The sequence below is a fragment of the Gracilinanus agilis genome, chromosome 5 (genome assembly GCF_016433145.1).
Source record: "Gracilinanus agilis isolate LMUSP501 chromosome 5, AgileGrace, whole genome shotgun sequence".
NCBI classification, from domain to species: Eukaryota; Metazoa; Chordata; class Mammalia; order Didelphimorphia; family Didelphidae; genus Gracilinanus; species Gracilinanus agilis.
Window position 1 is genome coordinate 263,787,300 of NC_058134.1, and position 13,227 is coordinate 263,800,526.

The 13,227-nt window shown below is 35.5% G+C and overlaps 1 protein-coding gene across 1 annotated transcript in view; it reads right to left on the reverse strand.

Annotated features, from left to right (window-relative positions):
- Positions 1 to 13,227, reverse strand: part of TRHDE (thyrotropin releasing hormone degrading enzyme) — a 455,256-nt gene that overhangs the window by 144,024 nt on the left and 298,005 nt on the right. Inside the window, exon 7 of the mRNA XM_044679190.1 lies at positions 2,398 to 2,463. Within this exon, the coding sequence (XP_044535125.1) occupies positions 2,398 to 2,463 (66 nt within the window). The remainder of the gene's footprint in view (positions 1 to 2,397; positions 2,464 to 13,227) is intronic.

Here is a 13,227-nt window from a genome sequence, read left to right on the forward strand (position 1 = left end):
GCATACAAAATAACCTTACTGAACACGAGAACAATTGGGGAGGTTTTCTGGGGGTGGTAATTTTGACAAGCTAAAGTAGCTCTTTCACCAACTTGTAAGCTAAGACTCCCCAGGGTCCTCTTAAGACAAGAAAGTTTATAATCCCCCCCCACCCCCGCCCATGACCACTCAGCTCCCTGACACAAAGTGTCTGTTCAGGAGGTCAACTCCAAAATGTACACCATACATCTTCATGCTCAAGATATGCTAATTTATCACCTAGACACAGAGGCTTACTGTAAACTAATCCAACCTGCTGATGATGCATTAAATCAGGTTGAGGGATGAGCATAAATACAGTGGCAAGCGAAGTTCAGAAGGATACAGAACTGCCTGATCAATGAGATGTCAGGGAGCAAATGAAATGGAATGTTGACAAGCATATGGCACCACACGCCAACTTCAAAATTAACCAATTCAAGTACCACAAGGCAAATGCAAATACACATCCACCCTCGAAAGAGAGGCTGGCTACAGGGGAAGTCAAGGGCCAAATGGGAGCTATCCTAGATAGATTAGGAACTCACTGATTTGCTGGAAGAAGAAATATCTATTAACATACATAACATGGAAAGGAACTCTGTGATAAAGGCAGATTCTGTAGTGATAAACATTTTGCAAAGAAAATTGTTCTAGCAGCTCAGTCTAAAGAGAGAGCTATAAACACAGGTGTGGACAAACAATAGAAATTTTACAGAACAAGTAATTCGAGATTATTGGGATAGAGGCACTACCTGTGATTTTACTCTTCTAGAGAATGCATGCTGAGAAAATCTCCACTGCCAGCTCAATGACATCTTTCTTACATTTTATGATCTTAGAGAGTTGTCCTGAATGTTGAGCGTGATTAAGTGACTTGACCGGGCTCACATATCTGGCAAGACTTGATCTCAAGTCTTTCTGACTTTGCAGCCTGTTCTCTATCTACTACACCATGCTACCTCTCTAGATAAATCAATCATTAGTAAATAAAATCCCATTCCTGTTGCCCTGAGCAAAGCACAGATCATTTCTGGAACCACTATACTCTGAGCTTGATAAAGAAATAGTGAATGGAATGGTCAGGGGAGAAAAGGACTTGTATTTCCTGATCAGATCTCTACTTCTCAACTTTTGGTAAATTTCAAGGGTTCTGGGCTCAAACTTCCTTCCTATTCTCTACATATACAAATTTCTTAAAGGAGAATCTATAAGAAAGTGACTTCCCCTAGCAAACCCACCCTACAAATTGATTGATCACAATATTCTACATAAGGAGCAGAGCTGATTAGATCCCACTGGAATACATATTCCAGGTCTTGTTAGTACAAGGCTTCAAAGATATCTGGGAAGCTGGCAGGAAGTAACTTCTCCTTACAAGATGTTTTCCCTCCCTTTTGGTTCTACATATCTGTAGTTGACATAACATATTTAACTTTTACTTTATATTTTACCTCTCAGTAAGTTTTGGTTAAAGGTAGAATTATAGTACTAAAATATGACCTGATCTCAGATGTAGTTTATTTAAATTTCAAAATGAAAAGCTTTCCAAGAGCAGATAAGATTGATTGCTCTCTCTGTCTTAGCATAATTGTATTTCAGGTGAACATCAATTTACTTTAAAGGACACTTCTAAGTAGCAGAATGCATCATAAATAATTCATCAATCACAGCTGCTGGTAACCTGATTTACTCAAACAGATTCCAACGAAATAGAGGAGTCGTATTGTTTTCCATATTTGTATTTGTTTTCAAACACTTTTAAAAACTGACTTTACCATGAATCACTGCCTAGAAGACTTCATCCTCCATGTTCAGTCTGGGAAAATGTGTTTCTAGTTATAGACTTATTAATTATAAAAAATAGTCGTGGAAATATCTTCAGAACCAAGAGCATTTTCTATATATCTAAGTCAGAAGCAATGGCAAATGGATTTGGGGAAAGGGAGGTGCAGTTCGATGAGCTTTTTCCGTGTGTGTACGTCATTCCAGCAAGGCTAATATTATTCATTTTTATCTCCATATCAACTTTTAAACATAATTGAAGTGAAGCACATTTTTCTTCAGCAAATTCAACCCAGGTTATTCTAGTTCTTGGATACTTGAAAATTACTTCAGCTCGGCAGGGCACATTAAGTGGAGACAAAATCATACAGTTGTTCAAGTTCAGTTAGTTGACACGATGAGAATTGTATCTACAACTCCATCTATCATACTGAAAGACACTGCTTACCTTTACAAGTCTTCGCATTTTCAATCAAATTCAGCGATCCTCTATTGGTGATTTCCTAAATCTTGGGATATGCTTTGAAAAGGATATGCTGACAAAAAGAAGGGGGGGGGTGGAAGGAAGAGAAAAATAGAAAATGGGCTACTTACTTGCAATCCCCTCTGAAATACCGAATGGCCCATAAAATTAGCCAACATTCGAATTAAAGCTGCACCCTGTAGGAAACAATATGGAGAGGTTATTTTTCAGCAAAGGACAAAATAGCACTTACAGTGTAATAACTAAAAACACAAACTTTATTTTATTTAATCTCACTTTTACCAAGTACATTTCAGAAACAATAGAATGGTCAAATGAATACCACAAGCCTACAGGGCTCTGTAATTTCATAAGTATAGGTGCATTCTATATCTAACCACAGCTCACAACTTTTCTCTGCAAATTCAGAAGGTTTCCTTAGTTGTTGCGGCAAAAATTAAATTAAATTAAATTTAAAAAATAAATGCTATCCTGAAACCTACCTGGTAAGAAGCTTTTCTAGTCTTCAGATGACACCATTAATCATAAGATTTGAAATCAAAATCTTTCCAGCATAGTAAAATTTAGCAAACTTTGGGCTCTATGAGAACAGCCTTAAAGAACTAGGACCATCTATCAGCACATGAAGATGAGACAAGGTGTCTAGGAATCTCCCTATGGTATGGCCATTTGTTAATAGCTGTTTTTTTTTCATGTGTTACCATTAATGTCTTAAAAGTAAAGCAACATATGACTGCACAATGGCAGTTTTATTGGGGGTGGTATCTTGGGTCTAGCGAGGCATTCAAAAAGCTTTATAAATCATTTCTAAAATCTGCTTGCCCACAATAATTACAGAAAGAAAAAGTCCTCCTCGTTGGTTCTCTCTACATTTAAAGCTGTGTGATTAACCTCTTAGTTTTCTTTATAAGCTGCAGAGAAAGTGCTGACCATCATTGGTCAGGGCTTCCTCATGAGGGAGTTTCCAAAACCAATGAAATTACAGAAATAGCCCCTAAGCTATAACAACTAGAGGCACAATAGTGAAAAGAAACCCAAGTTTGGAGTCAGGAATACCTCTTTGCACGTCCTACACAAGGAATTCTAGTTCATTCCACAGTTAAAAGCATGGTAGCTGTGTGTCCCTGAACAAATTTATAAATAACCTATAAGTAGTAGGGGATGGGTTAATGTTGGATCAAGAGACTGGCTTATAGAAATACTGCAATAGAAATCCAGTCCAACTCTCCTTTGCAGAGATGGACTCTGTGATCCTGGGCCAATCACTCTCAGTGCCAACATCTCTGTAAGCCCAGATGTTGCTGATCATGATAAGATGCCAGTTGTAGATGGAAGGGGTCTCCGAAGTCATCTGGTCCGATGCCTTCATGTTACAGATGAAGAAACTGAGGCCCACAGAAGTTAAATGACTTGTCTACATTCACGTGGGTATTAATCATCAAAGTGAGAAATTGAACCTGACTGTTCTGACACCTCATTCTTTCCACTGCCCATGCTACATAGGTAGAGGGAATTTCTGCCTGAGGAGTTCCCAATGCTACTAAAAATGAAACCACCCATCTATACTAAAATAAATGAGCAAATGAACAATTTGAGCAATAAGAAAAAAAATTAAAATGTATAGGATGCATGTAATCATGATGGCTAACAGAATGAGTAGCAGCAAAGCTCTAAGCTAATTGTTTGGGCTTTATTCTACATTGCTCAATTTGGCCATCTCAGAAGCTCCTATTACTATTCAGTCATTTTTAAGTTGTGTCTTTATCCATATTTGAGATGGGGAAACTAAACTTTCCAGAGATAGAGATTTGTCTAAGCTCACTCTGTGAGGAAATAGTAGAACTCAGAACCCTCTACTCTTACTCCAAACAAAGGATGATAGATTTTAAACTGGAAGGGTTCTTGAGATCCATAGAGTATAGCTTTCTGGTCTTATTTTATTATTTTTAATACTAAAGTTAGGGTTTTCAATGCTACTTTAAAGAAATAATATTGTTGATGATGATGAAAGGCAACATTTAAAAGACACTTCAAAGTTTTCAAAAGGCTCTATACACATTGCTTCATTTGACCCTATCATCGCCCCTAGGACACCATTAACCAGATTTTAAAAGTGAGCAAAATGAAGCTCAGAGAAGATAAATGCATATAGGGCATTATAGGTACAAAGTAGAACTGGCAATGGTGGCATAGTAGATAACCTAGATTCAAGATGACCTGAGTTCAGATATGACTTCTGACACTAGCTGTATGACCCTGGACAAGTCGCTTAACCTGTATGCCTCAGTTTCTTTAGCTTTTTAAAATTATTAATTTGTTTGTTAATCATTAATTTCCCAGGTTTCCCCCTCCCTCCCTCCCTTCCCTGCACTAGAGAAGGAATTTTTTTACAAAAAAAATTCCGTGTACATATAAACTATATCTCTCTGGAGGTGAACAGTCACAAATTATTCTCCATATATTAATTCTGACTCTATATATAATGTTCTCTTTGTTCTACTCATTTCTCTTTCCCTAATTTCCTCTAGGTCTTTCCATGTTTTTTTTTAAATTAACCTTCTTATCACTTCTCATGGTGAAGTAGTATTCAATCACAATCATATGCAATAATTGGTTCAGCCATACCCCAATCGATGGACATCCACTCAATGTCCAGTTCTTTAGCAACACAGAGAGCAATAATAAATATTTTAGAACATACAGTGGAGCAGCTAGGTAGCACAGTGCATATAGCAGCCAGTCTGGAGAGAGAAGGAGCTGGGCTCAAAATCTAGCCTCAGATATTTTCTAACTGTGCTGTGTGCCCTGAGAAAGTCAATCGACCTCAATTGTCTTGCCCTTACCATTCTTTTGTCTTGGAATCAGTACTCAGTTTGGATTCCAGGATACAAGTAAAAGGTTGGGGAAAAAAAAGCATATAGATTTTCCTTTTTCCATGATCACATTGGCATATAGACCCAACAGTGGTATTGCTGGGTCTAAGAGTGTATACACAGTTTTATCATTCTCTGGGCATAACTACAGATTGCTCTCCAGAATATTTGGATGAGGTCACAGTTCTACCAACAATGTATAAATGTCCCCATTTTTCCACATCTTCTCCAACATTTGTCATTTTATCTTTTTTTTATCATTTTAGCCAATCTGATGGGTGTGAAATGATATTTTAGAATTGTATTGATTTGCATTTTTCTAATAGGTAATGATTTAGAACATTTGTTCATATGACTATATGTGGCTTTGATTTCTTCATCCAAAAATTGTCTGTTTATTTCTTTTGACCATTTATCAGTTGGGGAATGACTCACATTCTTAAGACTTGACAATATATCTATTTATTTTAGATATGAGTCTTCTATCCAAGAAACTTTCTGAGTTTTTATAAAAATACTTAGCACAGAAGGAACACAGGAGCTATATGAACACTTACGCCCTTCTGCCCAAGCTGTGTGACTCTAAGCCCAGAATTCTTTCCACATCACTGTACTGCCTCAGCTCTTATGCTGTTCTGTCCCTCCATAAACCATGGTGATAGTGGGAAAAGTAAGCTTCTTTTAAAATTTTCCTTGACCATAATAACTATTATTAGAATATATGAAAATTCCAGAAATGAAATTAAAACTCAAAGGAGTAGGAATGCATAGGTCCATATTACCTCCTTATGCAACCCATCCATCACAAATAATTAACTACAAATCCAAATAAGGCCATTTGGGATAAAATGGGAAAACAGATACTAAAGCACTTTCGACAAGTGCTTCACAAATATGAAACCGAAAATATGGTATTCACAGATGAGAAGCCCTTAAAATAAATGTCATCACAAGGAAAGTCAGCAGATATTTCCATATGGTGGTAAGGACTATAGAAACAATGCTTCTCTGATCCAGGTCCACTGAATTATGTGAAACAAATCATCATACCAAACAAGTACTTTCTCTGATTTTTTTATTTAAATAAGAGTTCATATTAGAGACTAAGAGAAGAGGCCTGGGCTATGTATTCCTTTTAGCCTTGTAGCAATTCCCTTTCGGCTTCCTTCTCTCTTCACTATAGTCTACTGAAATGTCTGAATCATTAAATTGTGAACTCCCCAAGGAAAAGAACTGTCTTTTGCCCTTTTTTGTATCTCTTGGGCATAGAATAGGAGGTGATTAATAAATGCTGATTGATTGATTAATAGAACCAGAAAATCACAGAATCACAGAATTGGAAAGAACCTCAGAGTCCATCTAGTCCAAGCCATATGCCACCAGGAATCATTACTTCAATATTGACAATAAAAAATGATCACTCAGACTTCACTTGAAGATATTCAGGAAATGAAACCTTGAGGCAGCCCATGATGCTTTTTGGGTAGCTTTCATCTTAAAGGACATTTTGCTTTAAATCAAGACTATATATGCCTGTGGTCATCTACCATAAGACAGAAACAAGCAAAAAGGTTCAGGAATCAGGAAGAAGCAACGGTCAATTGGATCACATGTGAGGATGACAGTATACTTCTACTGGACTATGTTTTAAGAAAAGTAAGCTTAAACAAAATCTTCATTTTCCCCAGACTCCTAAAGCAGTATCAGCTAAACACTTTTGATCATATGTCTCCATCAATTTTTTAAAAAAGTCATGTACTTTTGATACATGTGCATATTTATGTGCTTATAAATTATAATTACTAATAACTTTATACATCATAAAATAATATTACACAAAAATATTAATAGTATAAGAAAAAGATAAATTAATATTTGAACCTATAGTCAACAGAGAACCATTGGAAATTATTGAATAAGGGAGATATATAGTCCCACTTTTGAATTAGGCAAATCGCATTGGTAGTTCCCTCTCTAACTGCCCTGTATTTGACAACTTTGAGTTAATTCTGTTTAGATCTAGTATCTATATAATTATATATGCACTGTCCCCACTTTGAGAGAGTAAGCTCTTTGAGAGTAGGGGCTGTTTCATTCATTGCATTCCTATCTAAAATGTCTAGCACAAAATCTAACCCATAGTAGTTACTTAATAAACACTTGTCTGATTTCTTGATAACTGTTCTAGGGGGCAATGCCCAGAGCAGAAGTAGTGAGATAAGGAATTTACACAGTGGTGTAATAAGTAGTTTAGGGGAATCTCAGGAACTTAATCATAGTTGTAATAGTGCTGAAGACAAGTTCCATGATTGGTTATAACAGGGAGGGTGGAATGTGACCCACCTTCCCAAGCTTTTATTGATCATGTATTCCTTGTGGTGAAATGACAGATCTCTTTTGGAATAAAACCTAATCTTCTAATTTGGAAAATACAGCCCTAGGGCATAAATATATTGTCAGAGAACTGGAAATCAGCTTGCTGGGTCTGTCTAGTTTCTTACTATTCCTTCTTCAACATCATTTCATATTCTTTTGTGATATTTTTTATATTTTCTTCTTCCAGCTATTTTCCCCCATCAAAACTGCCTTTTCTAGCCAGATTTCACCTTTTGGCTTAGGGAAAGGTCCACAAGGATGACCTTGGTAGTGGTGAATATCTCTCCAACTAGAGCTGTCCTATTCATTTCTAGGACTTGAAGTACTGGAATGTAATTTTTAGCACTGTGTTATTAAATTACAAAATTCAGAATTCCATTTTGGCAAAGAAGTTAGAATTGTCTCTAGAGTAGCTCTTTAACTGAATTCCTTGAACTTGTGAGAGTTAGGCAAGACAATTGTATCTAATGAAAGATTATTTTTTCATAAGTCTATGTTTCCATGGACTTTTCATGATGGATGGTAACTCAGTCTATTGTGAATCGATCTTATGATTGTATTGAAAACCAAAGCAATTCTCATTGGAAAGTCAAAGCTACTACATTCATGAAAGGGAAATATGTGTCTACCAGTATTCCTGGAAGAAATCAATGTACTACGGGAGAAGTATAGTGACCATATTTTCTGAACCAAAAGACGTGGCCTGACAAATTTCTTTTAAAAACCTCATGGAAAGTAGTTTCTTTTCTAGAAATCAGTGTATTCCTAGAGAATCCGTTATGAATGATAGCAAGAGGCAAAAGGTACAGAGAGACTCCCTAATCTATGCTTAGAGACCAAAAGTGGTTTTCCTTAAAGAAAACAAAAAGAACGAAATTCCTCTTTCTATTCCCTAGTTTTAGTTGACATAAATTAAAATAGCATGATAAACATCCGTATCACATATGTACATGTATACCTACAAAATAATAAATGGGAAGAACAAAACAATCAAAAGGAAATGTGAAATTAAAATTTTAAATGTTGAAAAAATGAAGCGATATGGATGATATCTTCCTAATGCTTCTCTGTCAAAACCTATATGTGTGGAATACCACAATGTAACAAAGAATATATGAATGGTGGTTAATTTTACTGAAACTATTTTCTTTCCCTTCTTTAGTCTTTTTCTTTAAATAACAAATGGCTCTCTGAGCTGAGAAGAGAAGAAAAATATATTCGAAGTGGGGGAAGATGATATAAAACCCAAAAAGATAACTAAAATTATTTTTAAAAAATAATACCAAAGATATATCCCTAAGATAACTCTCAAGAGTCAAACTGTCATGGCACCAATAAATTTCATCAGTGTAGTACTATTTTTGGTCTGTTCTGCCTCAAGTATATTTTGTTCTTTCTACTCATATAAATTTGCATTTTACAATAATACTAAATTGAAAATAATAGTTTGCATTGTAAGATAATGTCAATTGTCAAGGTACACTTAGTCCAGGGAGCTGGGAAGATTAGGGAGTAACTCTATGGACTTCTGAATCATCAGACCCAACCTATCTTCTATTTTCTACTGGATGGGAGAGGAGATGGACAAGAAAGGAGGAGGGCCCTTATTGGCTACTAGGGTTTCCTCTGGCCTCATTTAGATTTCAGGAAGTACCTGACCTGATATATTCAGTTCTTATTTTGATTTTTTCCAGAGGTTCCTTGGTGGTACCAATTTAGATATTCTACTGAGGTTGGAAGCCAACAAATGCCATCTTTTCCCCATTTCCTGGAAAACTGAAAAAATTAGGAGGCTCCTAAATATGGAATCTGAATCAATATGTGAAGTAAAAAATTTTAAATTATTAAATGCTTCAAGGATTTTAATTTCATAAAGCAAATTGCTACCCCATCCAAGCTTTAGTCTTTAGCAAGAAAAAAAATATATCAGTGGCCAGCTCTATGGTGCTCAATCCCTTCAGATTTAGCCAGGTTTAGTAGATCAGCCAACTAATATTCGAGTCCCTACTCTGAGCCAACCATTTTCTTAACAAAGAAAGGCAAATAGTTCTTGCTCTCAAGGGACTTACATGGGTGGACAAAATACAAATAACTATGTACAAACAAGCTATATCCAAGATAAACTGAAAATACTCAAGAGAGTCCCTGGGCTCATCCTTAAAGACTTTTCAGCCTGACACAACTTCCCAGAATTCCTAATCTACTGATAAAACCTTAGAAAAGTCAAAGTCACACTCATGTTTATGATCAGAAATTAAAGTAGGAATTTAACAGGATAAACCTTTGATAATTTGATGCTTTGTTTTGTTGTTATTGTTGTTTTTTCTTGTATGAGATAACTTGGTTCCCCAAGATTTTACTCATCAAGACACAGAGAGAATTAAAGGCTGCAAGTTATTTTAGTGGTGCTAGGAGTATCGTAAATAATAATTCGCCCTTGCTAAATCTATTAGGTGGTTACACTAGAGTAATCCCTACCAATTTAGTCTATTACATCCTAACATTTGTTGTAATCCCTCTTGAGGCAGAAAAAAATAATATAAATTAATTCCACAGTAATTAATGCCAGGGAGCTATTTGATAGATGGGATTACATATAAATTGTATTTAATTGTTGTTAGCTAGCTGAGAAAGGCCATTTTTTGCAATAATCTTATTGAACTTGCAAGTAATAGTGATCTTATATGACATGGGAGTATATATATCCCTAATAAGGAAGAACTTGTCAGCTGGAGGGCATCTACTAAATTTGAGGCTTGGGGGGAAGAGCTCAGTAAAGGGCCAATGAAATCTGAACCATCCCATTCACTCCTCTCAAGTGGTACTGCTAATGGGACAGTGTGATATATAAATCTGGTCTATGGGAAGTTATTAAGCCGCCACCTAAAGACTTGTGATGTTACACTGATCTTTTACATCCTCTGGGTCCTGATTGTCTCCATTTTGGGAAATGGAATAACCTTCTTTAGGAGGGTAAAACTTTTATCTCAAATTGAAGGCAAGTCCAATCTCTTTGCTGAGCCTCACTTTCCTTACCTATAAAACAAGGTGTTTGCAATGGAATTGGGGCCCCCAAGGTCAAACTGCATATTTGCTTCAAGTTTCTATCATCAATTTATTTACAGTTCTATGATTTAAATGGTTATTCCTTCCCTCTTTGCAAGTCTCATTAACTCATGTTAATTAAGTCTTACTGTACAGGATGTCCCAAAAGTCTTAAGGCAATTTTAAGTTGATTTAAACTTCACCAAGATTTTTGGGACACCCAGAACAGTCCTCTACAAGGAAAAGATGCAATTGTATAACAGGGAAGGGAGGAGGATCATACATAGGGCTAAAGCTGCAGGCTGAGAGTTTGTAATCTCTAAAAAACCCATCATTAAGCCCTTTGTAGGTATTCTCTGCATGCAGGACACTGTGCTCAACATCAATTTATAACAATTACTAAAATATCTTTTGAAATGACAAATTGAAGGTTTTTATACATACAAAACTGACATTTGTGTAAATAATCTTGGTGTCATATTCACCATTCATCACTGCTGTTATCTTCCTGGTGCCAGAGGTAATGTAATATACAGAGCACCAGTCTCAAAGCCAAGTTCAGGGTTCAAATCTTACTTCTGATATATATTGCTATTCTGGATTCCAAGAAAGTTATTTTATTTTTCACTGTCCTAGCAATTCTCTGAATCAATTAATTTCAAGGAAGGTGGCTAGTGATAAAATGGCAGAAATTTCCAAGTCCAGTTCCTTTTCCTATTATTTTTCCATTGTGATTTCATTTTATTGGTCTACAGTGGCATGGCAGGAACTAACTCTACCAACACGAATTAGTGCCTTCTCATCAAGTGAGACATTTAAAGAGTTGTCGAAAGCCCTGAGAATTTAAAGGACTTGCTTAGGGTCCCACAATCATGCTATGTCAGAGGCAAGATTTTAACCCAAGTGTTCCAGGTTCTGGGGTCAGCTATTTAACAGCTAAACCAAATTGCCTCTAAGTTGTTTTAATCTAAGTTCCTTTAGCTCAAGAATGTTCCTGGTATACAAAGGGCAAGATTATGCAGAGAGAAAGCAGGGTAGGAAGAACATGATGGAACTACAGCATCTAAAAGAGAAGTCTAGGAATATTCATATTTGATGTGGCATGGATTATTGTAATCCTCTGAATTACGACTAGAAAGGTGACCTAGCATCAAAAAGACATTATATCCAGGATCAGAACTAATTCTTTTATAAATTATTAATGCAAATGTGTATAATAAATGTGTATAATTTCTTTACTTCCTCTCTGTGGCTTTGTATTTTAGTCATTTCATTGTAAACTAACACTTCCACCAGAGGTCAGGAAAAGCAAAAAAAAAAAAAAAAAAAAAAAAAAAGAGCACAACAGGAGAAGCAGATTATGTGGTAGAGTGTATATTGTGTTGGAATTAGAGTCAAGAAAATACAAGTTCAAATCTGAGCACTTACTGGCTATGTGACCCTGGGCAAGTCACTTAACTTCCTCCTACATCAATTTCCTCAACTGTAAAATAGAGACAATAAATAGTATCTAACTTCAAGGGCTGTTATGAGGATCAATTTGTTCTCTTCCCTTGAGAGTGTGATATAATGGATGCACAGTCCACACATGGCAATTATATACATTGAAGGTCATTAGATATAGAGGAAGGTCAACCTTGGATTATCAACTGTTTTCTTTTTTTGTCATCTTTACTAAGCTGATAGGTGTGAAGTTAAACCTCAGAGATGTCTTAACTTGTTTTACTTATTAATGATGTAGAACACTTTTTCATATGATTATTTGTAGCTTGAATTTTTTTTCCTTTGAAATCCCCTTGAAAAAAATTTAGGGAAGAAAAGAAAAAATAAAACTCTTTGTTCAGATCCTTTGACCATTTGTCAATTGGGGAATGGGTCTAATTCTTATAAATTTGAATTGTTTTCTTATAAATCTAGGAAATGAAACTTTATCAGGGACTTGATACAAAGTATTTTCCCCAGTAATCATTTCCCTTCTAATGTAGACTGGATTGGTTTTGTCTGGGTAAAACTTTCTATTTTGTATAATCAGAATTGTCCATTTCATCATCTATGATCCTCTCTGTGCTTTGATTGCTCATGAATTCTTCTATCCATAAATATGAAAGGTGATTTCTCCCTTGCTGCTTTAGTTTATTTATGACGTGACTTTATATACTTAAGTGAGGTATCCCTTTTGAGGTTACCTTTTTTTACAAGGTGAAATATTGGTCTAATATGGAAATATTAGAACAACTTGCATATATGTATACATTTAAATATATACATTTAAAAGAAAACTTCCCGGTCATATCCTTTGACCATTTTTCAATTGAGGAATGGCTCATATTCTTACAAATTTGAATTATTTCCTTCTGGAAAATGAAAGTTTTATTAGGAATTCATTGCAAAGAATTTTCCTCAGCAACCATTTTGCCTCTAAATATGTGATTCCCCTGCTAAAGAATATTTTTATCTTATTATATATCATATTATATATATCATATTATATATTATATTAAAATCTCTAGAATGAAATATTCATTAAATTAGCATTTGAAGTCATGTACAGTTTGGCTTCAGAATATTTGGCTGTGTGTGCTCTAAAGGAGCTCACATTCTAGTAAAGGACACAACATAAATGGAAGGTTTGGGTTGGAAGGTCAG